The following is a 27,347-nucleotide window of genomic DNA, read 5'->3' as shown; positions in this document are numbered from 1 at the left end:
TCTGGATTACTGACAGTCTACTCATTGACGGCCGGTGATAATGAAATAATGGAGTGAAATTAAAGACTTGCACTGTTTCGTGGAATTGAAGAAATCAGCAATAGCCTTCATGGTGAGACAGGTTTCTTACATGTATTAAAGGGCCAGTAAAGCTAGAAGTATTTCGTAGACTGCTAATTCAGAAATAATCATTATCTATCAGATAGATAATGATTATTTCTATACTACAGTATTTCATGTATTACTTTTAAAATTATATTTTATAACAGATAGACAAAGGTAAATACAATTATTGCTAATTAAATAAACAGAACCCGATAAATAAATGATAGAACTTCTGGAATTTTGAGAAACCAATGTAGTCTTAAAAAATACTGTGAAATCTGCAGCTACATATTTTCTAGAATAGTTGATGACCTTGGCTTTGAGAGACGAAATACTGCATGGCCATTCATTTTGTTTCTCGATTTCGTTTTTATTAGACTAGACAACAAAAATCTTAAGACTATTTAATTATTTTTGACAATGACTTGCTCGGAATTTTCGACATGGTCATTTTAATATGGTTTACAATTATTTGTAGACCGGCGGTTGGGAAACACTGATCTACTCTACCAATTACGTCCTCACTGGTTGAGTTGGAAGGATAGTCCTTGCCAAAATACACGATAGCTAACTCTACCAATGAAATCAAGGCTTTATAGTGACATCACTTGAGGAAATAATAAAATGACAAATTATTCAATTAATATCAAATCTCTATTAAAATGTAGGTAATTATAATGTATTGAATTAGTAATTTATATGCATATTCATTCATCTGGTTGCTCGTACGCCAAATTATTTTTGAGCAGTACAATCATTGGTGGCAGAATGTTATTCAAGTGGGTCGACTGTTCTGCGAGATGTTTAAAATTTCCTTCGATTGACTGCACTGTTTCATGAATTGCTTTTAATCTCTGCAAAAAAACACAATTATTAATAACATTATCCTGATCAGATTGTATGACACTTAAATTTCCAGTCCTGCGCATCTATTCTATACACAAGACTGCTATCGAGGGTAATTTATTATATGGTCGTCGCGCTTGCAAAATCCGCTATGTAATAAAACACAACTTTTCAGGAGAAGGAAAAAACTGATTTACTCAACAATGCCTCACGTTTTTTACAAAGCAAATAAACTAAAAATTAGACAATTACTTTGGAATCAGTATAAATGATATTTTATAATACAATATTTAACACTTTAGTCATAATAATTTTTTTTTGTGGGTAAAAGGCACATAGCAGATTTATATTAACGCGTATTTTGGACAGCGGATTTTGCCCCGGGTAAAAAATGATAATTGCATAATTTAATGATATTAATTCTATGCGTAAAACATCTTCAACCAAGCCAATAGTCTGTATCGAACAAACCTTTATCTTCCCAGCCAAAATTTGACATATAAATAAGTAATAATTATCGAGTGAAGGGGAAATAAAAATATCCAGAGTAGGATGGATAAATAATTAAACAATTTTATTATAACTCAAGAAAGTTACATTAGATTATAATAAACAGTTGTATAACCTACCTACTTACCGGGCTTTTAAAATTAACACTCTTCTTTAAGTAAACACAAATGATTGTGCAATGTAATGTAGTTTTACACTTTTTTATTGCTTAAATATTATTTGTCGACAAATGTAAATAATCCGCTATGTGCACTAGCGCTGGTAGTAAAAGGCGCATTCTGAGGCAAAGGTCAGTGCAAACTCCGTCATGTGTCATTAACAGCCGCAATTACTAGTAACTTTTCTCAACTTTAAAATGCGATATGTGACCGGAATATTTATAGCGTATTTTGCAAGCCATTTTTAAGTGAAAATACATAGCTTATTTTGCATTTTTCTAAACTAGCGTTGATATTAGAAAACGGGTTTTACAGGCCCGTCCGTCGCGTCTCGTTCTATCACATAGCATAAAAATGTAAAAACGCAAAAAAAATGTTTGTCGGATTTTGCAGGCGCAACGACGAAATTTACGTATTGAGGTATCATAATTGTTACAAATAAGTTAGCCGTCAAAACTGTCTATCTCGCTCTAAAAGTTAACACAGCCAACAGAGGTGATGTTAAAACATAGCACTTATTGTAACAATTACAACAAACTTATTGTAACAATTATAATACGTCATAAATATGATAAACTACCATCGATAACTGCCGATAGCAGTCTCGTGTATAGAATAGACGCGGTGACCCCACAGCGTGGATGATGGGTATCTGAGATACCTCATCAACATACATATGATTGCCGATTACTGCCGCACTGTCGATATACATTTTATAATTGCGAGAATAGTTTCTTTCAAGAAAAGTATTATGGAATGGGTCTAGAACATGGGTGGCCCACCCGCGGCCCACTGAGTGTCAACTTGTGGCCCATGGAGCAGTGAGAAAATAAAAATAATATCAAATGCTGCCGCTAGATGTGCTAATTTCGCAAATTGAGGTTCGATATTGGCTGAAGATTTTAAAAAGCACTGTGTGCTTTTTGCTGCATTTGCAACGCCATTTTCCGTAGACGTGAATTTATTATCCGGAAATTTACAAATGGAACATTGTGACATATGTTGCGATGAACAGTTGAAGGAAAAATTTCATCAGGTTGGTTTGGAAGAGTTTTACAAAACATATTTGGACAAGGAGAAATAATAACCTTCATTTTACAAACATGCTCTAATGATGCTTCGCTATTTGGAAACACCTACATGTGTGAACAGCTTTTTAGTCAAATGAAGCATATCAAATCCCAAGTAAGAACACAAATCATTGATGTGCATTTGGAAAACTGTTTGCGTGTAGGAACAACCTAACTCGATATTGATGCACTTAGTTCTGCCACACAAAATCAAACTTCTCACTAAAATATATTATTTTGTTTATTTTTTATTATTTATAAAAAGTCTAATCGCGAGTGGAGAACTACAAGGTTCTAAGTGTTTGTCCTTGGAAAAACAAAAGTAACAATGCGGCAGCTTAGAATACTACTTCTTTGTTGGGTTTGTTTATTCAAGGACGAACACTTAGAACCTCGTAGTATTAGGCTCACGTAATCCAATAAATATGTTGGATTCTCATTTTTGTTTTATTTTATTAATATATATTTCTTTTTTTTTTTGTATAATAAAAAAATGGTTGTGTGGCCCGGTAGGAAGTCTCATTTTTAGAATCTGGCCCGGCTGCTGAAAAGGTTGGCCACCCATGGTTTAGAACAATTCAGCATCGTCGACCAGACAACGGAATAATTGGGCACCACACAGATAAATGAAATAATCAAAGAAATACACATGCGTTACGATTTGAATCAGCAAGTAGGTGAGTGAGTCTAATATAAATAGTGTCCACCTGCAGCAAAGCTAGGATTAAAGTTGTTGCAAAGATTAATGTCGATGGTGCACATTCAATATTCTAATCTTTGAATTACAGTGATATTGTGCAACATTATTTACAAATTGATCAACGATGCGCAATGCAGTTAAAACAAACTTTTTATTGACACAAACCTTCAATGTGATATAGCAGTTCGTTGAAATGCATAGCGCAATTTGCAGAATAATTATTATTTTTTATTGATTATTGCTCGATGTTGGTGCGGTTTAGGGCAATATAAAGCACAACATTCGCATGAGCAGTGGTGGCGGTGATTTTTTTTAATTACATTTTATGCGGGTGCACTGGAAACTGATTTTACTGAAAAAGAACATACCTATATTTGGAGTTGTTATTGATTGGATAAAACAACTGGCAGTGTCTATATATATATATTAAATAACTAATAGGTACATGTAGCAAATTAAGTTTTTCTTGATTTATTCTATTTAAAAAAAAAAATTTTCACTTGTGACCAGTTGTGTGGCCGGTGATTTTTTGGATTGCAAATTTGAGGGTGCGCTGGAAACTTATCTTATTGAAAAATGAGATCAATTCGGTGTTGTTCTTGGTTGGACAAAACTTTATTTATAACTTTTTTAAACTGTCTTATTGTTATCTGTAGATTTTACATTTTAATTAAAACAATGTTGCGAGTACTTCATTTATTCTGTTTTAAAAAATGATTTTTTCTCTTTTAACAGGAAAACACCTATAACTTTTAATGGAAACCAACTTAATCATATATACCTACATTATCTTTAGCAATTTGCTACACTGTATGAAAATGATCACTATTTTTATAAAACTGTACTTTGTAAAATACCATTAACATTATTAGCTTATTACTCGCATTAATGAATTGGTAATTGTGCCGCAGATGCCGTCATGAGCTTATATAATTTTTTTTTACGAAAACAGTTTATTCCATGTAGACAATTATAATAAATACCTTTTTTCTGTCGGCGCATAGGCTTTTCGATTCTATAATTGTTAATTTAAAATTTTCATACATTTTGATGCATCATTATCACCAACTAAGATTATATTAGGTAATATAAGGTTGGGGTAAGTTAGGTTAGGTTTGGTCTAAAAAGAATGTTATAAAATCTCATTACGGCATTTACCAATGAATTAATAACTTTCTCTATTATAAATAACCGACATTTCGCGTTAAGTCAACAAACATGATAATAGAATACAGTCGAACTCGGTACGGATATAGCGAGATCTCGGATGTAATGAGGAAAAATTCGTTGACATTTTAGTTTATAATTTTCTCCATACATTTATTCACTGTTATAACAAATAACTTATCGGTTATACCGAGCTAAAATATCGTCAAAAATTTTGTTAAAACTGTTAATGAGTCCAATTCATTATTATTTATAATAATTGAATAGGTACTCACAGAAAAGCATCACCTGAACTAATAAAGGGAATTTTTCGTATTCTACAGTAAAGAAACTGCTTTCACCATAGTATATTACTATGAACCAATGACATTAATATGGACGAAGCATCTAGAAAATAAAATGACACTCACTTTGTGTCGGGTCTGCCGGATGGCGAAATTCATATTTTAATATCGGTATCCTACGCTCAAATGAACATTCTGCTTGCAAGCGGTCTGGCGACACCGCTGGGTCTGCCCATATAAAATTTCTGACTGTCAGGTTTCGACTCCACCGTTATTATTGTGTTACAAAATGCCAATGTGCCTAGTTAAAAATTGTAAAAAAAATCTACTAAACACTCCAAGAAAGATGGGATATCACTTTTCATGTGTTAGTATTATTTATTATTTATAAAATGCCATTTTAAGATAATGTTTATTCAATACAATTGAATGACAGAAACCATTGGACAGTCGCCTGTGATGCGCTGGCTCACTTGCGTCTAATCTCCGAAAAGTCGTAAGTAACCGAGAATCTGTTTCTAACGCAATGAGTCATGACACTAATACGCCATTACAATAAAGGTTATATTACTATAAATTCTCGAAGCTTGTATCGCATAATGGAAATGGATACGTCATATGGTCACGTGACATCTACCTATACATCTGTAAATGACTTTCATGCACAATTTCTCGTGCGCGCCGGTATGAAGTGAGTTGTCCATTTAATATGTCATTGCTATGAACGATGATTCTGCGATGTATAATGTCGGTAGGTACACAAGTATGTGTAAAAACAGAAAACTAAAATTACTAAATATTGGTTCGAAAAAGTATATGCGCCATCCCAAAAAGGTATTTAATATAACATGGAATAAACTGTTTTCGTAAATTTTTTCGGTACATGTCGGTTATGTGGAATACAGTGGCAAACACATTTTGAAAATACCCGATAAACTGGATTATTTGTTAGTTTAGGTTAACCTAACAAATAATCCAGTATATTGGCTATTTTAAAAATGTGTTTACCGCTGTATTCCACATAAACGACTTGTACCATTTTTTCATACAAAAGCTCATGCGCGCATCTGCGGCACAATTACAAAGGTGGGTCTATTCTATACTTATCGACCGATAAAGTGAACCTCCCTTGCTGCTGTTAATATATAATAAATAATAATATCGCAACAATTACATCCAACTTATTGTAATTGTTACAATAATAGTGTTAGTACAAACCTACCCTAAGTTTGATAATATTTATCACTTTAGCGGTCCATAATTATTATAGAATAGACCCAATGAATTGTCCAAACAATGTATATTTAATTTGACAGCAATGTTTGGCGGCATGGACATGCTTTGAGTTTCAATGATTAAGGACTTGCATTTGTATAGCGGCAAAAATTCTCTTCGGCAATCTTCCAAAGAATATGTACAATGTATATCTATAAAAGTTTAAAAATCCAACTAAATATGGTAGACACCACATCATGTCAGAAAGTGATGTTTATGTTGAAATGAAATTACAAATTTTACTTACACTGTTCAATTCGAGATAATAATTAAATATTTTCTTATCTGCGTCCTCAATGCTTTGCACAGAATAATTCGTGAAAGAACTCATTATATTGTTAAACAATGTGACGGTAAAAAACTATAAATCAAAAGGTTTTAAGTTTCGCTAAACCGTCTTCCAAGATTCAAATTTTTAATTTATTATTGTCAAAAATCTGATGACAGCCCAGTGCTCCAGTGCTGCCATCTTTTTCGACACTGACCATAGACTAATATACAGTAAGTATCAAGTCGCAAAAATAATTATTATGAAAAACTATAGTACAGCATCGTTTTAATTCTTGAACCCTTTAGAATTACAGTATATTTGGCGTAAAATTATAGTAGGTATCTAATGTTTTTCGCGGACACTGACAACCATAGAAAATATAGTTATACACTGTAACCAGAGACAATAAAATCTAAAACCTTCGATATTAATGACAAATCTACAACAAAGTAAAAGTAGAGTTTTCTTTGTGAAATAATCAATGAATTTAAAAATTGACAAGAATATTTAGAAAATATTTAAACTTTACTTTATCGTAAAAATATTTGATCCGCCCAACTGTTTTGATTGAACATACGACCATATAAGATTTCACTATATATCTATAAAGTTAAAAAATCTGACATTGCTACACCTGTTCATTTGTAAAACGGTGTAAAATTCTTTTTCGGAAACGTCAGTGACAACAAATTCAGTTTTATTTCAAAATACTGTTTAAAAAATGTGTGTATATTAAGTGTTTGGATTATTTTTACTACGCTGTGGATTCTGAACAAAGTTCTTTATTATTTTATTACATACAGCTGTACTAGTAAGTTGTTATTAATTAATATTTTTTGATTGTTTATCTACAAATTTCTCACGTCAGTTGCCCGAGTATTTTTTGTGTGAATGTCGCATCATCAAAAGAAGATACATGTTTACAGGTGTCATATTTCATGTTTTTTTATGATTATTTAAATTTACCACATGACATTAAAATAGTGAGAAAAATGATTTCTAAATTAACTGTTAATAATGCGAAGAACCTTACATACATCGGGTACCTACTCTATTAATTGCTCTCTCTTCATTTTATCATTAAAATTAATAAAAGTTACTTATTAAACAAATTATTTAAAAATATTAACATTGTGTAATTTATAATATGTACCTAATAAAATTGTATGTAATTGTAATAATCAGGTATTGTTTTATGATATTTGTCAATTGAAATAGTTCCTATTTAGTGACATGCTGATAGACACTAAAAATGCAATGTTTATTTTGAACCCAATTAACCAAAAATGCTAAATTAAACATTCTATTTAAGTAATTTGGTAATTTTATAAAATATGCATTTTTTTTCAATAACACTCAACGTCAATAATTATTTACACTAAATCATAAATATTATGTAGGTACTAGTGAGTCTGCTCATGGGCATGTTGTTGGAAAAATCAGTAGGTACCTATAAACCAATTTTTTACTAGACATTATCAGCATTCATGAAGTTTGTAAAATAAAACTATATTCAGTTACATAAATCATTTGGAAGACAAAAAGTCAAAATGTAGTTAGATAAAATATACCATCGGTTTGTATATTAGATAAATACACGTCATTATTATTGCATACTATGTTATCGAGTATTTCTGGGCATGATCTGCATCCACAGCATCTATTGGCCGCACACCACTGGTAGGTACATATTATTTTAATATCAACCATAGTATATTTCAATTTTCAATTCGTTTTATCTCACTACACAGATAAAACAATCGGGTTTATTATTCATTTTAAATTCTAGCCGTTCACTATTGTCATTAAAGAAAATATTTATTTACTTTTTTACATAAGTAATTGTAAGTAAATATGTACAGTTTATTATTTTAAGAACATAAGTTTTATAGCAAGGTTAATCAAAAATTTTGTAGCCTTTTAAACTCTTCAGTGTACCAATATAGTATAATATATATCTAGAATCTAGATGCAGTTTGTTCTTTATTCCCACCCAGTCCGCTCTCTCATTTCAGTAAATGTGTTACATAATAATGAGGTTGTATATTGTATAGGTACATAATAATATAGTACTTACTTATTATGGAATCTTATCATATAAGTAATTAATTATAATGTATCTTAGATTCATAAGGATTTACCAACCACCTATAGCAGTGTTTCTCAGCCTTTTGAGTGAAAATATTTTAATAATAATTGCAAACTGGATTTTAATACAAATAATATTATAACATATTTCTGAGGAACATATTTGTTTTTTAAAAAAATCTACTTAAGTAATTGACGTTTCCTTTATTTAGGGTGATCTTGGTGACTGATGCAAACCAACTATGTAATCGCTAAACTGTTGTCAGCGATGAACAAATATTACATCTATTCACAATACCAAGTATGCCATGAGGTTTTGGTATCAGATGAATAACATCCACTCTAAATCCGGATTTAACAAAATGAAATGTGGGAAACGCAAGAAAATATCAATAATCTTTTCCCAGAGCTATGGGAACGTAATCGCCATTTCACTACTTATCCAGAAATTATATTATTGTTTTATCTATATCTATCTTGAGATCTCATAGCAATTTGCTGGTCAATAGTCATCATAGTCCAGTGTGTAAGGTGCTGAGCAATATACAGTGTGCAATGTGCTCAGCACAATATATTTGTGATTTTCTCAAAGTCTGGGTGTTTGTGATTGTTTCACTTGCGCGCACATTTAAAAATGGCTTGGGGGGCCCATTTTATCAAAATGTCCATATTTTTAATTGATTTTTAAGGCATGCTAGCATGCACCACCGACTTCTACATTTATAGTTTTTCGTCGTTTTAATCACGGAATACTGAACTTTTCATTATCCAGATATGAATACATTCCACATATCCAGACAGTCCGCGCTTTGAGTCAAGCGTGGAATATCTACCCTGCATAACTACGCGAATGGCTATCGAATGCGTTTGGCCTAACGGTAATAATTATTAGGATCGTTTTTGTCCGTTTGTTTCGAAGCTCATTTGAGAGCGTGGCGACCTCAGTCTTGGGTATCTGCTCCTGAGACATTACCAGGCGTAAAAAAACTGTTGATGCTTCACATCCAAACGTGTGGTCTCGTGATGTGAATGTGGTGCGGGGTCGGTTGGTTTGTAGGGGTCGTTGTTCGTGTCGTCCGCGCTGTCTTGTCCTTTAGACATGCCGTGTCAAAATATGAAACCAAACATTGGATGCCCCAAATGAGTGCACCGCGGGAACTCAGAAATAATGGGCACTGAAATACTTAACGGGTGTGGAGGTGGAGTAACAGGCAACCGATCTAGAGTGTGGAAGAATATGGGATAAACTTAAACACGTGTCAAGAATACGCTTGTCTTTCGTTCTGATAACTTCTCTCGGTTGCACTTATGCTCATTCAATATTGGTGTATTTGAAGGTTGCAATACACACTATTGTACGTCTATAATGTGTGGCTCATTTTCGTAGGACACTCACATTCAAAACCCTGCGTCAAAATGTAGTGGATTGGGGTATAGCCTATCGGAATTCTATTAATCTGTTCTGTGGTTGCACCAATTTACGAGTGCCACGGGTATATTTTCTCAGAAGTGTTTTCAAAATTATGTTTGTTCAATAAAAATAATGTTACATTCTTAAATCTTGTGAATTATTCGTTGAATAAAAAAAATAGTTAATCAAACTATAATCGTTTAGGTAGGCTGTGGAGATCCGATAAAAATAATGTACACTTTGTCAGCCATACTTATTTGTTTTCATTGAAGTAAATAAAAATTGCAGATGGCTTTTAAAATTCGATTAAACCCTGCCTAAACTAAACCATAATAGATAAATAATATTTTATAAAATATCTAAAATTACGTATGATTTAATGACATAATTTTAGATATTTTATGGATATACGAATATTTTTTGACTCTTATTTATTATGGTTTGGTTGAATTTTAAAAAACCAACCAACACTATCGGCAATTTGTAGTCTTAGACTTCTTAGAGCCTGTCCACATGGCGCGTTTCGAGTACCAAAAATGCTTTACGCTCAGTATTCAACATGGAAACCGAGGAAACTGTGGCTTGCGTACCGTCGAAGGTCATACAAGATGGTCTAATGCAGCGGTCACCATTTTTTTTCAAAGGGTCAGCATGTAAATATTTTAGGCCATTCGGTCCAAAAATCTAGGATATTTATGTACCTACCGAGCCTACTTAAATAACAAGTAAAAAATACACTTTCACAAATTTATTGAACAAACTGTTATTTTAATAATAATAATAATAATCTAAATAAACTATTTCACTTACCTAGATTTTTTTTTGTTCTTCCGAATCACCAGGTTTACAAAATATTTCTACGAGCTCTTCCCAGCTTGTGCGTTTTATATTTTTATTAGAATAATCAGAAGATTCCATGTCCCATAATTATAGCCTTCCTTTTTCCATTTTATCAATAAATAATTCTGTATCGAAGTATTCACGCTCCATTTTGAAAAAAATAATGTACTTATATTTTAAAACGAGCCGACAAATCACTTCCGCGCACGTTGGCGATCGCGTTGTTACTGGGCGCAATAATTGGCGGCATAGTACCTCGACTCGCGCACAACACGCGCGAGGTCGAGAGTCTGGCGTTTGACCGGCGCATTCCGCGCGAGAGTCGTCACGCGCGAGCGCTTGTGGACAGCTGAATTGCGTCACATGTACCTGGAGAACGCCTGATTTGTCACTCGCGCGTAAAAACGCGCCATGTGTGCAGGCTCTTAGTTCAAAACAAATACGTTTGATTGAAAATGTCGGACATAATCTATATTAAGTGGCTTAAACCTCATCTACTAAATCTAGTAATGTACTTTTTTCCAACTCGAATAACATAATTGAAAACGAAAACCTATCCGTCTGCTTTATTAATAATATATTATACTTTCCGTAATTTCTTTACCCACTCTCTTATTTTTAAATGTAGCCTGCGTCGCTTTTTCGTTGCTAGAATGCGAAATATTTATTCAATTCATCAGTGACCTGCTTCCTACGCTAGCCGTCAATCTCGCGCCCCCTTCCAATATCATTTAAGTTTAAGTGTTCCGCTCTTCCATATTGTTTGTAAACCAAGCACCCCGTAAAAGGCGTCATTAAATCTTATTTCCACGTTCATCCCTCACAGTCATGACGTCACAGAAGACATGGCGCCGGCCGACGTCCTAGATCGGAGCGCCGCGGCGTGGCGAGAGGCGACGCTCGTGCAGAGGGGCGCGGGAGGCGTCGAGGCGCCTAACCGACGCCGCGGGCTGCCAGGAACCCCTCCACACCCCGGCCGGACGGGACAGTGGGAAAAAAGCCCGCCGGAAAATATTATCCGATAAAACCACCCTTGTTGCAGTCTTCTCTCGCGGTCGAATCTCGCCGCGTTAAGTGTTGCTGTGATGTGCTAATAAGAATGTAATTATTTCGTAAATGTGAAGTTGTGTGCCTGTGATGTTATTAATTTTACCAATCGTGACGCATTAAAAAATACATGTTCTTAATAAACTTTTCATAGAAACGTAACGTATTTTTTTAATATCGCGAAGTGTGCGTTATTCTACCAACAAAACATTTAACTTGTTGAATAATTTTATTGTAAATAAATAATAAAAACATGCCGAAAAAATTTGACCTCTTCTAATAAACAATATTAATACTAAATTCGGTAAATAATAATAGGATCAACTTTTTTATAATATAATATTATTTGTGTGCTGTAAATATATTTGATTGAATCTTCCGAGCCTTTATAGTGCTATATATATATTATCTATGGTAAATAATTAATCATATTATTAATCGTCTACTTGCGTAATTTTTATTTATGGCAATATAAAAATATTTTTTAGTTTATAACTCGTTTCGCGCCACTTTTCACCGTTGAATAAAATAATAGACCCGTTTAATAAATTCGCGACCATGTTTACAAAAATGGACTTCTGGCGTGTGTTGAGAGCCGCTAGGTGAAACGATTCCATCCGAAGATGCTCGGCGACGAGCGTGAAGGTGAGGAGATCGTCCAAGAACCTCCGTCCGAGAATGTCCAGAGACCAGCTGACGAGGACGAGGAGGCGGGTGCAGTCGGGGGGTTCGCGGGGGGCACTCTCGAATGGATCCACGATAAGGGAAACGGCTTTCGTATCACGTGGCGAGGTCTCCCGCCGCCCCCCGACGTGGAAGGCGACTTCGTCGGTCTCTGCGCAGCTGGTGAGTTATAGCTTTATTAAAATTTTATGCATATTAAATGTTTCTTTTTCTACTCGCCTTTTTCTACCTAGTTTTTATTTTCCATTTTATTCCAGTACAGATTTTTAGCGATGATATCGCATATTTAATTATAAATAACTTCATTTTAGGTTTATGGCCCCTCACTTTTATTTATTAGTTTGTTTGAAGTCGAAATCAATCAAATTCTTGTGATCTAAAGAATTTCAACCCTTTCCGATAGGGCTTCTACATTTTACAAAAGACAAAAAACATAAAGAAAATGTATTGGGGGCAAGAACTCAAGTAATAATGGGAACTGAAATGGTTACACGTAAGTTGTACGTAAAACATATTTTCAACGTGGCACAGTTCGACGTGAGCTTTCTACCGGAAAGAGATGACTGTATACCAGTGGTGAAGGGTGGCTTTTGGAAAGAGGTAGGCTGTGGAGATCTGATAAAAAGATCACTCATGTCAGGTATACTTACGAGAAATAAGAAGACAATACGATATTGGGTACACATTAATGACAACGACACACTAATTCAATGAAACTTCAAAAACGCACTGACGACATAAAATTGAGCGATGTGTTTAAATTACGTATTTTTCAAAACATTTATACCCATCAAAAATCATTAGACAAAATCTCTTTTTTATTTTTAATAACAATCTATATTTATTAATATTCGATTAAAAACGATAGAAATTATTTTTTTAAATTATCAATTCTAATCTAATTATTAATTATTTTGGAAAAAGTCATGACAACAATATTATGCGCGAATTCTTTCATATATGGCGCAAATGTTTTAGGCTTTGCGAAAGGAGCTTACCTCATTTCATACAATTCGACAGACGGGCGAAGGATGCGTGGCGTAAAGTCCATATGAAAAAAATTCAAAATTATTTGACACATAATCCGACCTTTATTTACGTCAAGACGGATAGCGCGCTGTGGTATATTTTTTAAAACCTTTGCAGATTGTTTTGTATTGTACATTCCTACATATACGACATCTCTCGTTGTCAAAATAAATTATGTTTATTGAATATAAAATAACGAAGTGATTAAGTATATAAATACAATATATGTCAATATGTAGTTAAAAAATATTTTTCTTATGAAGGTAGGCTTTAAATAATCGCCTAGTATGGGGTCGTCGCCACTGCCGTATACTACCTATACGATCTCCAATTATATTAGATTCAATATAAAAATTAATTCAATTTTCATAGCTGATTTTGGCAAAATTCATGAATTCAAGAATGAAAACCTAACCTAACCTAACAAATAATCCAGTATATCGGCTATTTTCAATTTTTTTGCTGGTTTCCTGTAAAGTGCAAACCGACAAGAACCGTGTTTTATTTAGACATTAATTGTACCTATGTCTTTAATATACGGCCATATATTTCCGATACAAAATTTCACGCTAAAGTGTGATACGGCGAACTGAATACGTACATGTCTCCGTACACGAACTGAAATACGTAACGCAGTGGCTCTTAACCGGTGCACCGCTAGCTTGTTGGAAATTTATGCACCGCTAAAAATGATAAAAGCAGAAAAATCCGTAGAACAGTGAAAACCGAAAAAGTCCAACTACAATTAAAATATATCATGGAAGTTATATGTAGGAATTTGTACGGATGCTGCTCCGTCAATGGTAGGCTCATTTAAAGGATTTGTTACCCTCCCAAAGACGAGAAACCCTAATATTATATCTACGCACTGTTTTTTACACAGGGAATCTCGAGTTTCGAAAACATTACCAGCAGCACTAAAAGCTGTACTAGACCATGTAAATATTGTAAATTTCATCAAATCGAGCCTTTAAAAACACGCATTTTTATATAACTTTGCATTTCTGTGGAAGTATGGAAGTACGAACGATTACTTTTTCACACTGAATTGAGGTGGTTATCTAGGGGTAAAGTTTTATGCTGATTCATAGAACTTAAGAATGAATTATTGTTAATCTTTTTCCGTAATGAAGGTATCGATAATTTTGTAAAATGTCTTCAGTATGATGATTGGTATGGTATGCTAAAGTGGCATATTTAGCAGATATTAACATAGCTCATTATTTGTTAAGGCAATGTCATGTTATTAACGTCTTGTAATTTGTAATATTCACTCTTGTCAAAAAAGATATTAATACAATAATTGTTTTAATTTGACAACAGGTGTCAGGATTGATTGCACATTGCGGAAGACACAAATTATTACTGAAAAACAACGACGGTTATTCCGTAACGTCGCTTTCGAAAATGAACCAAACATTTGCCCATAAATTACGCAAACTATCTGCAATTTTATTCTCAATAAGTAATAGAATTTTTATTAAATATTTCCTTCCAAGCTCTGTAACAATGGCCCTGTTGCGCGCCGTGAGATCTACAATCTAGAAAACGTAACTTATTGAATCATTAAAATAGTACGTAGGTATACCTAATCTTTACGTAAGACTGTAGGTACATCAGTATAGTAAGTAATTTAAAATATTTTGCAATGATGTTTCCCTAATATTGAGAATTGCCGAAATACGGGAAAATTTTACCGCAATGTCCACCGGACATTAAAATGTTAAAATGAATTTATTTCCGGGGTCGAGGAATTCTTTAGTGTATTTATCATAATCTATTTGTATTAAATACCAGCGACGAAGGGTGGAGGTAGGCTGTTGGAATCCGACATAAATAGTGCACATTAAACTTTGTTTGTCTTACGTATTTGTTTTTATTGAACTAAAACTACAATTTACAGATGATGTTAGTTAGTTCTTAAAAATCAAATAAACTCTGCGTACTCCAAACGATAACAGTTTTGGTATATTTTGGGCGATCCGACTTGATTCCGATTGTGCACACTGTTTCATGCATTCTTATTTGTTTTCGTTGAATTAGAAATAGGTATATTAGCCATGTTGTTGATTATTTTTTATTAAATTCAGGCCTGCCTAATCCAAATTATAGTAAATAAAAAATATTATTTTATCTATAAAATATCAAAAATTACGTATGATTTAATGGCATAATTTTAGATATTTTATAGATAGACAAGTATTTTTTGACTATTATCTAGTACGGTTTAGTTTTCGCAGGGTTTAATTGAATTGTGAAAATTCTCTATGAAATAATCTTATTTATTTAGGAAAATAATTACCTCTGTTTACTTATTCAATGATAGTATAGTAATATTAGTAATGTTACACTGTAGCAACTTTTATGATTGTATATTACATCAATGCATTATTACGTGATATTTGATATTATATTATTTGATCGACGGTTGATATTGCGGTTAGCTGTTAGTAATCCTCAGATTCATCATTAACGTCCACAATAAAAATGTTATATTAATACTGAATTTATATCACCAGTAGGTATTATATTTATAACAACGTTGGAAATTGATATAAGAATACGAGTAAATGGATACTATAATATATTATTGGGCTGTAGTATCAATTATTTGACCACAAAGAGACTGGTTTAGTGGAACACTTGATATCCCACTAGCAACACCGCTGTTCTATAATTAAAAATAATTATTATACTTAGGTGTTTTTTGTTTTGTAATGTTTTCAAATAAAACATGTATTGTGAAAAGAGAAATGTCAGCTACGTATTTGTCTAATATAGTTTTAAAACAGAGCTGTAGTTTTTAGCTAAATTACACTCTGTCTATCTGTCTATTTAATAAGGATTGCAATTCCAGGTTTTCGGAATTAGCATATTATATAAATTTCCATCCACATCTGACGATCCTGCGATTGGTGAAAACATGAAATCTTTGCCCAAAAGGTATTTTTCAATATTTTATAATATACAATTCATTTCCAATGAAAAAAAAAATTAATTATATCTCATTCGATGTAGGTTTTTTATGATTTATCACTTTAGCAGGTACCATCATGGTGGATTTTAGAAATATATACCTATATATAATATTTTGCTATCGCGCAAACCTGGAATGTGAAAATTCACGTATGTCGTGATTTACTGCCAATGCGCCATATTTAAATAATTTCTATTACCATGATGAATCAAAATACTTAATAATATCTATGTACAATATTACAAATGAATAAAAGTGACTTGTATAAATACTAATTCAATAACGTGATTGCGATAGTAGAGTTAGTTTTTACAGGTTGTGAAAAAGCTCAAGTTTGTGTTTGGACCTAATAAGTTGAGCAAACTGTTCAAACCTGTTCTAATTTTATTCATTTTTACATTTAGTGAACATTAAAAATTATTAATTTAAAACGTTCACAACATGACACTTAGAAGCAAAGAAATATTATTAAAACAGTAGTATATTATAAAAAAGAAATATATCAGTATTAAGTATTAAACAGTAACAAGGAAGTACACCGAATGAGCTAAGCAGACCCTATTTCATGAATTTATAAAACAATGCCCACATATAAATACTCGTCCTCATGCAGGTGGAATATGTCAAAATCCGAAGTGATTTGGTTGAACAGATTTATTTCCATCCCAATTGGCATTACCAATGGCAGGTTAGTTCTGCACCTTTGGAGAACAAACAACTGAAGCTCCCGATTTCTCAGATAGTTATCACTTATCACGGACGCACAGGTCAATACTACCAATAATGGCAGCATTGTCATTTTCATCGCGTATAAGTCGGAAAAAATACGTGACCTAATATAAATATCGTCTAGTGTTTAAACTACAGTATGAAAGCATACCTAATAGGACGCCAGTTGGATTAAGGTGACGCATCAGTGAAACGGCAAATAATTTTCAACTGTAGGCGCGACGAAATTTTGGACTCGCTCGCCAGTGTTGCCATGTCTACTGAAATTCACGAGACGTCAATTATCTTTGGTGCTGTAAAAATGGAATTATTTGACTTTGTCGATATGGAATTGTCTAAATAAAAGGATATGTTAATTACTTAAGGTGTAAAAACGGAAATAAAGGAGACGTTAATTGCGCTTCGTGTAAAAACGGAATTTATCTGAAAAAAGATCTCATTAATCACTTTTTCAAAATCTATTGATATTTTATGGAATCTACTGATTTTTTTTTCAAAATCTACTGAAATTTAAAATTTTGACTTGGCAACACTGTCGCTCGCATTCAGTGAGAGAACGTCGAGTTAGAAACACGTCACTTTGCTTCGTGATGGCGACGGGCCAATTAATTATTAAATCGTGTAAACATGACTAAAAACGTTACCCATTTACTTTAAAAAGAAAACATGTCAATGAATATATTATTATTGTTACTAATAGAACAATAAACAGAACATAAAATGGACGTATGTTGGATTTATATGACAAATAATATTTCGTTTGACAGGCGTCATTTGCACCCGCGACCCGAAATCCGCGCATCGCCTAGCAACGATCTTTTTAGACCGTGCCTCAACTGATGTACGGCCTTAAGCCACGGATAGTATCCATACAACCTCAAGTAAAGGAGTCCCACTCCATTCATACATCCTCCACTCCATATGATCTTCTTGTGAGCGAACGTGGTAAAATTTAAAAAAAGAGTTTATGAATTCTAAGTGCTGCAAAATGCCACTATTACATTTTTATCGCGGGTACTTTTTGATAAAACTATAACAATGTTCAAAACTGCATGTAACTCCAAGGAACACAAAATTAATGGGACCTGGCTTATCCTACCTGGTATGGTATAACAGAGCACGGGAGTATGAAAAAATCTGGGACAAACTTAAACTTTCATGTTAAAGAATATGTAATTTTTAATAGTTACGAATGTCTATAATGTATTAAAGTTTGTCACGTAAACATAATGCGCATGGTGTCCCTGATTTTATGGCCTAAAAAGTAATAAAAGGAACCCTGCTTCCAAACTATATACCAGGTACCACATCCGGTATTTTCAGTTCCGATTAAGTGTGTGTTCCCTGAGTAAACCATTTGTACAGTTGTATCATAGGCGATTCGCGCGTGTATTGGAATTGTTTGCTGCAATGCCTGTTTCAGTGCTATAATATAATATCACTTCAACTGCAAGCCAGTATTACCATGGTGGTGCCACGTTTTACTTATACATCATAATATTGTGACATGTTTGGATTGCAAATGCAGTCTATTTGATTGAACAAATTTATTCAACCGGCTTTTCAGGCTCAAGAAAGTATGAAATCAGTCGTAAGCCAATAATATGGAGGTATCTACTATCTACTTCATCGGTTTGTGGTTTCAGCTACCACGGTTTTGTCGTTCGATAAATTTAAGCTTATCTATTTAAATGATATAATTTTGATAATAACCTACCTGCAATTAATGTAAGTAAATCTATTAATAGTTAATTTGTGTGTTTTGTATAATAAATTAATGTTTTCTTTGCCCGACAGTTCTGAGTTCGGGTCTACTTGTATACGATTTTTTACAGTTCCTTGACATTTCGTCGATAAAGTCATTCATTCATATATTTTTATGAATGAAACGTTAATAACCCTTTTAGCCGCGTATGTTTTTTGAATCACTCGGCGTCTTGAAAATCAATTAGGAGTGTTAAAGGCCCAATTTCGTCGACCGCCTGTCGTCATTTCATTCAAGACATTCTTCAAGTTTCACGGTGCAAGTCTACCGTTTTTGAGCGTTCAATAAAACCCACTACTCGCGTATATATACATAATAATATTATCTATTATGCACGTAGGTGTGCATATTCCCGGTGTGGACCCGAACCAAAAACTAGTTTCGAACCATATTTTTTTTGTGTTTTGTAGTGTTCCAATTTTATTAGTGATCCCAGGTCAACTTTTTAGGTGGTCTTAAACCCAAACTCAAACCGAATATTATATAACAGGCATGTTTAACTTCAAGTAAGCTCTGATCTACTTACTTACCCAGTTTCGAACCTGGTATTTACCACACTATAACCATTGTCATTCTCAAACTCGAACAAAACTGTTATATTTGGCTGATGACTTTGAGATGTTACAAATTAATTAACAATACCGATAATATTATCTATTATGCACGTAGGTGTGCATATTCCCGGTGTGGACCCGAACCAAAAACTAGTTTCGAACCATATTTTTTTTGTGTTTTGTAGTGTTCCAATTTTATTAGTGATCCCAGGTCAACTTTTTAGGTGGTCTTAAACCCAAACTCAAACCGAATATTATATAACAGGCATGTTTAACTTCAAGTAAGCTCTGATCTACTTACTTACCCAGTTTCGAACCTGGTATTTACCACACTATAACCATTGTCATTCTCAAACTCGAACAAAACTGTTATATTTGGCTGATGACTTTGAGATGTTACAAATTAATTAACAATACCGTCTTTCTTACAATTTCCCTTTCGTTGTGTAAATGATGTTTTGATCTTCTTTATGTCACTTTATTGCATTAATCGTCAAAATATTCTACTATGGAAAGAGCCCACTGCGTGACGGTAAGCAGAACACATAACTTTAAGCCACGGGGATTCACATTTTCTCTACCTCTCACTCCTGTGGCTGTGTGCGAAAAAAAGATTTTTTGTTGTGAAAAATCAACAATAATTACCATCAAATAGTTTTTGCCCGGTTAGAATCAGATATAAGTATGAACCTACCAGTAATCAGTACATTTAAAATATTTTTTTTTATATAAGTACATTCTTCTTTTCTTTCGACCATGTCCGATCCTAATAGGATCATATGGGCCTCTACAGAATGGAGGTTTGTATTAACAAATTTTGTTTTTACTAGAAATGGATGTCAGCCACTTGCTCAACCTATTAGGACAATACTCTGACTCATACACAAATTGAAAAACAGTATGTGTACTTGCCTGACCCAGGATTCGAACCTGGGACCCACGACGCTATATGCCGACGCTTAAGCCGCACGGCCATCGTGCTTTTATTATACTAACATACTATTTATTATAGTTTAGGTATTTAAACTGACAAACATGATGTTTGAATTAAAATGCAGACTGTCCAAACTTAATTTAGTTCGATAGCAATGTTTGTTGATGGAGAGTTTCATTAAATGGTTGTAAACGTGCATCTGTGTAGTGTTTACAAATAATGGTATTATAGTATAATTTGTTTGCGGGTATATGTATATTGGTATGGACCAGACTTTAGATTGAATATTTTCCGACCGAATGAAATGATGCAGGGGTATTTGAGGAGCACTGGTATAGCAGACCTTTTGGGTCACAATAATTTCATTATTACAATCACGTTCGCTCCCCGCAGCTGACCACTTGACCTCTGGGCGAAGATACCTAATAATGTGTCGGTTTCATAATCTGCCTGAGTGCGTAGGTACCCACATCTATTACGCCCAAGATAGACATGTCTGTGGATGGGCCGAATCATGCCATTCACCAGAAACAGATCAGAAACTAATAGACGCGAAAGAAAATTTTCTCTACTAGACTTTTATATACCTATAGGCTAAATATCATCATCATCATCAGCCGGGATCAATCCACTGCTGGATGAAGGCCTCCCCAAGCTTCTTCCAATTCTCTCGGTCCTGTGTCATTCGCTGCCACGTATTTCCGCAGAACTTTACCAGTTCGTCAATCCAGCGGCTTTTAGGGCGACCCTGTGGCCGTTTCGTGCCCCTTGCGTACCACTGGATGCCGGCATTTGTCCAGCGGCTAAATATAATATTATATAAACGTAAAATTTAAAAAAAACTCATCGACTACAGTTTAAATTATAAGTCAAGTGTCAAATGCAAAATATAATTATCACGACCGTAAATAATAGTCATTTTTAAATGCGCCAACTTACAAAAAATATTTTTTTTCGTAGCCACTGATTCTACCACACTAAAAACGTTCCATACATGCCACCAGGTGTTGTGTTACAAAGGGTTCATAAGATCTGTTTAACACAATGGATTCACGTACCCGTAAAGGTCAGAAAAAGATGTGAACAAGATTATCTGCGCCAAAGACTGAAAAATTATCTTCGTCGAAACGAATGTAACCTAACCTAACAAATGCACAATCAGAAGCTATATAAACCCTTGAGACTCTGGAAAAGAGAACTAACATAATCATTATTTTGTTTTTCTTAAAGTAATATGGAACAGTCAAAATACCTCAGGAAAACCCCCAAGCGAAGATGGGTACAGTGCTGGTTACATAAATACATGTTATGAAAGAAATCTTTATTCAAAATTCACTTCTAGATTTCTTAATAAAATGATCCTCTTTAAATAACTGAAAACTATCATTTTTATTTTATTTGTATTTTGGCAATAAACGTTACCTATATGATTCGCCAACGATTTGTGGAATTTTCGTTTGCTACTGGGTGTATTTTCACTGGCATGTGTATCAGCTGCATTGGTCTTATTTTATATTCCCCATTACGTAAGTAGGTATTGTTCAAGAAATCAATATTTTTTTACTACAGTAGGTATATCATGTATACCTATTGTTTCTATTGAAATCTGAATCTGTCAATCTGGTTTTGAATATCAAAACTACAGTTTTAAATATCATCATCTTCATTCTTCAGCATAACTGTGCAGCCTGGAGTGACATTGAGCTAATCAGACACAAATCCTCAATTTCTTTTATTTTTCGTTAATTTAAGTTGTCTTGCAGCAATTAATTGTCGCTAACTCATTGGTTTAGCTCTTGAATCTTTCACTTGCATTGTAAATAATATGATTACATCTAAAAAGTTGAAGAAAACATTTTGTGTATTACAGTACCTAAGACTCATTACTAGGCGATTATTTTGACTTTAGACCAGTGGTTTCCAACCTTATTTGTGCCATGCCCCACTTCAACGCTTCAAAAATCTCTATGGACCCCTATCAAAATTGTAGTTTTTAACAGTAATTTTTTTGCTAAATTTGTCGAAATGCGGTATTTTGTTTCTCTCTCGACACAAAGCCGGGCCATTGTATTTTTTATGTTAATTAATAATGTCTTAAAAGATTCATCGTTTTGCAATTCTAAGAGTTCTTCTTAATGCTGCATGGCCACATCAGTTATATCTAGCAACACCGGTTGAGTTATCTAAGGTGGGAAATCAGTTTCTAACAAATATTAATTATTTGCGCATTGCCCCCCAAAACATTCAAATTACCCCACGGAAACACTGCTTTAGACTATTCAGAGTTTATCGCAAGTCACAGGATAAGAGAGGCATCGGATACGTAATATTACATTACAGTAGTACCTCGATATAACGGACTACTGCGGGTGAGAGGGTGTCATGGGCGAAAGACCGCTATATAAAAACATAAACAAAATCCTGTTTATCAGTCGCCTGGTGATGTATCCAGCCAGACACACCCGTTGTGGAGTGACGTTATTGTTCGATTTCGACGCGCTTGCTTTCGGTAATCCTGATTTGAAAAAAGAATCAAGCTATGTTTGCACTTTTGAAGTCTGTTGTTTTTTTATAATCAGCTTTCTAAAATTATTTATGTGATACCTAGGGTTACCTTCATCTACCTCTAACCATTGTAAACTTATTGAATGTAATAATAAGTGCATCCATTCTCTAGCTGTGCAGCTGTGTGAATTAGCGGCCAACGTTACAAACGTCAGTGCTACGTTCAGTCTACGAGCAGAACGGCATATGACTCGAATTCGAGTGCGAGAGGTATTAACGGTGACACTTGGATTTCAACATGTCCGTTATATACGAAATCCATTATATCGAGTATGTATATAACGAATTGTCTTGATTTATCTAACTGTTATCATAAAATACATTTTTTTTGGTTACAAACCAAAATATATACCAAATATCGTCCACATTTTCGACTACCTATTCGGCCATGTCAGTAATAAAAAGGAAAGAGAGATGCCGAATGGATGTAAATGTTATGTGTCGTTTCTCCGAAACTACACTGATGGCATGCAGTTTTAGAAGTACTAGGTATTAACAATTTATTTACTGATTGGTTTCTGATTATTACAATAATTATTAACAATATAATCGACATGTTATATTTTTTCTATTCGCAATCAGACTGTTATATATTATGTCATAATAGGTATAAGATTTAAAAAAATATTAAACAAAATACTTACTATAATATTAATAATACTTTTTTCGTCGTTAATGGTTCCCGATATATTACTCATATTTTTACCGGTACGCAGGTGTAAAAGGGTTGGGTAACACTGGCCGCTAACATAAAAATGTTATTTTTTCTATAGGTGTTATTCAAACACGATTTGGGGGGGGGAGGTTATTATCAAATATCGTGATATAAAAGTTCAGGCGATCTCGTAGGTTCTAGCCGTATTCAAATTAGCAATACCGGATGCTGGTAAGGTAAACGAATGATTTCCAATAAGGCATTTTTCTCAACTGGTGCATTTTTTTTAAATCGTCATCAAGTGGATGCGTGCTACTCTAAACTTTGATAGTAAACACGGGCTAACCTATTTATTTAATAATTATAATTTTAAAATAAACTGATTCCTGAAGTCTCGTCTTTTACGTAGGTATTGAGACCCGTTTTTTTGGTTAACTCTTATTATAAATTATGATGATATTAAAGTGAATTAAAACTGGATCTTAAACGCAGCCGGCATTTCAGCTTCCACTTAATAGAGTTAGTCGAATCCTCTCAGACGGTAATAAATTACTCGGGGTGGTCAACATTGACCGCTATAAAGATCACGACCCCAGTATTTTATTAGTATGTACTGTTCGGTTATCAGGAATACAGCGGTAAACACATTTTGAAAATAGCCGATAAAAAAACCTAACCTAACCTAACCCAACCTAACCTAAACTAACTCAAACTAACAAATAATCCAGTATATCGGGTATTTTCAAAATGTGTTTTCCGCTGTATTCATGATAACCGAACAGTACCTCAATATGTCCATTTACTTACGCCATCAGTGATATCGTGTTAATAAAAAAAATCCAGATTGGGGATTAATTCAACTCAACCCGCTGGTTACGTGTAAATTGTACGTAAACCATTTCACCGTGGCACAGTTCGCCGTGAGCTAACTATCGAAAAGAGATAACCGTATTACTATACGGTCTCCAATTTTATTATATTCAATATGAACATTAATTCAATTTTCATAGCTAATTTTGGCAAAATTCAAAGAATGAAAACCTAACCTGATCTAACAAATAATCCAGTATATCGGCTATTTTCAAAATTTGTTTGCTGCTGGCATCCTGTAAACCGGCAAGAACCGTGTTTTATTTAGACATGAATTTTATGTCAGTACTATACGACCCAAAGAGGTCGGGAGGTCTTTAATATGAGGCCATATATTTCCGATACAACATTTCACGGCGAAGTGTGATACGGCGAACTGCATACGTACAAGTTTCCGGATTTCAAATTTCCAATAGTTACGAAGGATTTCCTGATGAGCGTTACAAATTCGAACAGACAGAAATGAACAATCGAAAATTATTGGTCGACGAACCATAAACACTAATTTATTTTGTCTACGTAGGTATAATTCAAAGATGTGTCAACAATATTAATATGTAGTGATACTACTTACTAGTATTATTTATATTTTTTGACTCTGATCATCCCTCGATTTATGATCTTTCTCTGTTGACTGGACGCTGGCCAAGGAAGCAAGGTTAATTCAAGGGTCAAACGGTTCAAATCTCATTCCTTTATAACAATGCACAAGCTTTTCCGCACCGGTGCTGATCATGGTTATATGCATTCGACGTGGACTTAGCTTGCAGTGCAATAGTTATTTAAAATTTAAAAGTTCTTTCAAAAAATATTTTCATAACAAACCGCTTATAAAACAGTATACAAAAAGTAACAGTAACAAAGTATAATCATCTAGTTTTTTATACCTACTATATCGGAATAATATTTAACTAATTTTTTGATTCACTATGAACTTTTTTCGATTATTGCATTATAATGGTACTATTTTTAATTGGGTATATATATTTCGGGCCAAAAAGAGATACTCATCAATGGCACTCAGACCGAACAGGTGAAAAACTACATCTATCTGGGACAACAAGTGTCTATAGATGGATGTATATTTGATGAAATTGTTCACATAGTAAAGCCAGGCTGGAGTGCTTTTGGCCGCCTGAATAATGTCTTCAAAAGTGACCTACTGTGCCTAAAGCGCAAAGTTTTCAACCAGTGTGTACTTCCCGTAATCACATATGCGTGTGAAACATGGACCGTAAGTAAAAGAGAGATCCAGAAACTTTGGGGTAGAGAATGTGGTATGGAGAGGAGCATACTGGGCATAACGCGAAAGGACAAAAAGGGGAATGAGTAGATAAGGAGACACACAAGGGTTTGCGATGTACCTAATAGAGTTCGCAAAAAAACATCAAATGGAAATGGGCTGGATACATAGCTCGAAGAAGGGACGATCGTTGGACAAATTTAGTCATCCAGTGGTATCCAAGAGGTACAAAACGTCTGCAGGGTATACGTAGAGGCCGCTGGATCGATGAAATGATAGAGTTCTGCGGAAGTACGTGACAACGCAACGCACAGGATCGAGAGAAGTGGAATCAGCTTGGAGAGATCTTCATCCAGCAGTGGATAGATTCAGGCTGATGATGATGATATAATCATGTAGTTCCCTCGCATTTTCAGCCTTTCATATTATGCTATGACGAGGCGTCGACGTGGATATGCAGCTTTATTTCGCCCTTCTAGTTGTAAATAATTACAAGATAAAAAGAACTTTTTATATACAACGTTTTTAAATTTTCTGTTGAATTATTATGCCTAATATGCTCAACATTGTACTTGATATGAAGTAAATAAAAAACAAACAAATATAGAATACTGAAATGTCATTTTGATTTCCATAGTAACGCACGTATATATTAATAATTTAGTTGCTAGGACCACCCCCTTAGCAACCAATAATAGTCTTACTTTTTAGGGATTTTTCTGAAATAACTTTCCATACAAAACAGAATTAACTGACAATGAATTCAATTCTGCATAAAGATGGCTAAAAGTATTAAAAAGCATTGGCATCGTGTTCTGATATATTCTAAAAGTTTCAAATGTCTAGCTAGTCGGGAAGTTAGTTAAAAATCGATTGCAAGATTTGTACTGGACAAACAACCACAGGACAAACAAGAATACGAGCTAATAAAAACTTTGTAAAATATAATTAGCGTCCTAAAAAAGTCTATGCTGGCATTTGAAAAAATGCATTCTATTTTATCCCAGCATGAAAATAATGAAAATGATACGAAACACTTTAGATTTATTACACAAAAGGGAAGATTTATGAAAACATTTCATATCGCGCATTTGACGGCACTCGCTCCGCAGAAAAAATTTGATGATTCCGCGACTATTGCCTGGGCGAATGCGAATTTTCAGACTCACTCAGTCATCAGTCATCACAAAACAAACAGTTTGGAGTCTTGTAAACTTTGTATAATTAATTATTAGATCACTAATTGTTAAAGATTATGCAATGTTTATTGTGGTTGAATTGACAGTTGCAGAAAAATAATATATTGTATGTTGGCGCATTGAAACGTGCAGCCATTTTGACGTGTCGAGGGTACATGTGCGATCTTTGTCTTTTCATCTAAATATTATTTTACGTTATAATAATGGTGTGGTGAATGGCCCCCACATCTTGAAGTGGGCCCCCAGGCCAGGATCTTGGGCGGGCCTCCCTACCTATCGCTATTGTTAAAGGCAGTCTGACGCTCTACAGTGTTGTTTTTGAGGTTAAATGAAATTCAGTGTATTTTTTAGCGATTTTTTAACACAATTAT

The 27,347-nt window shown here is 34.0% G+C and overlaps 1 protein-coding gene and 1 long non-coding RNA gene across 3 annotated transcripts in view; one reads left to right on the top strand and one right to left on the bottom strand.

Moving 5' to 3' along the window:
• Positions 1-737: 737 nt before the first annotated feature.
• On the bottom strand, positions 738-6,585 carry LOC147064887 (uncharacterized). Its single transcript, XR_015071934.1, has 2 exons — positions 6,363-6,585; positions 738-959 (listed from the first exon to the last, which is right to left on the bottom strand). It is a non-coding gene; the product is annotated as an uncharacterized LOC147064887 (long non-coding RNA).
• A 473-nt stretch (positions 6,586-7,058) lies between these two features.
• Positions 7,059-27,347, top strand: part of LOC147064886 (uncharacterized) — a 303,047-nt gene continuing 282,758 nt past the window's right edge. For both annotated transcript variants that reach the window (XM_085958184.1, XM_085958183.1), the window contains exons 1-2: positions 7,059-7,197; positions 11,552-12,618. In XM_085958184.1, the coding sequence (XP_085814310.1) occupies positions 12,396-12,618 (223 nt within the window). In that variant the 5' untranslated portion in view covers positions 7,059-7,197; positions 11,552-12,395. The remainder of the gene's footprint in view (positions 7,198-11,551; positions 12,619-27,347) is intronic.

This window comes from Rhyacophila brunnea, unplaced genomic scaffold (assembly GCF_057557595.1).
Source record: "Rhyacophila brunnea isolate RB1 unplaced genomic scaffold, BYU_Rbru_1.0 scaffold_7, whole genome shotgun sequence".
Taxonomy (NCBI): Eukaryota; Metazoa; Arthropoda; class Insecta; order Trichoptera; family Rhyacophilidae; genus Rhyacophila; species Rhyacophila brunnea.
The sequence above is the reverse complement of the archived record's forward strand: the minus strand, read 5'-3'. Positions and strand labels throughout refer to the sequence as shown.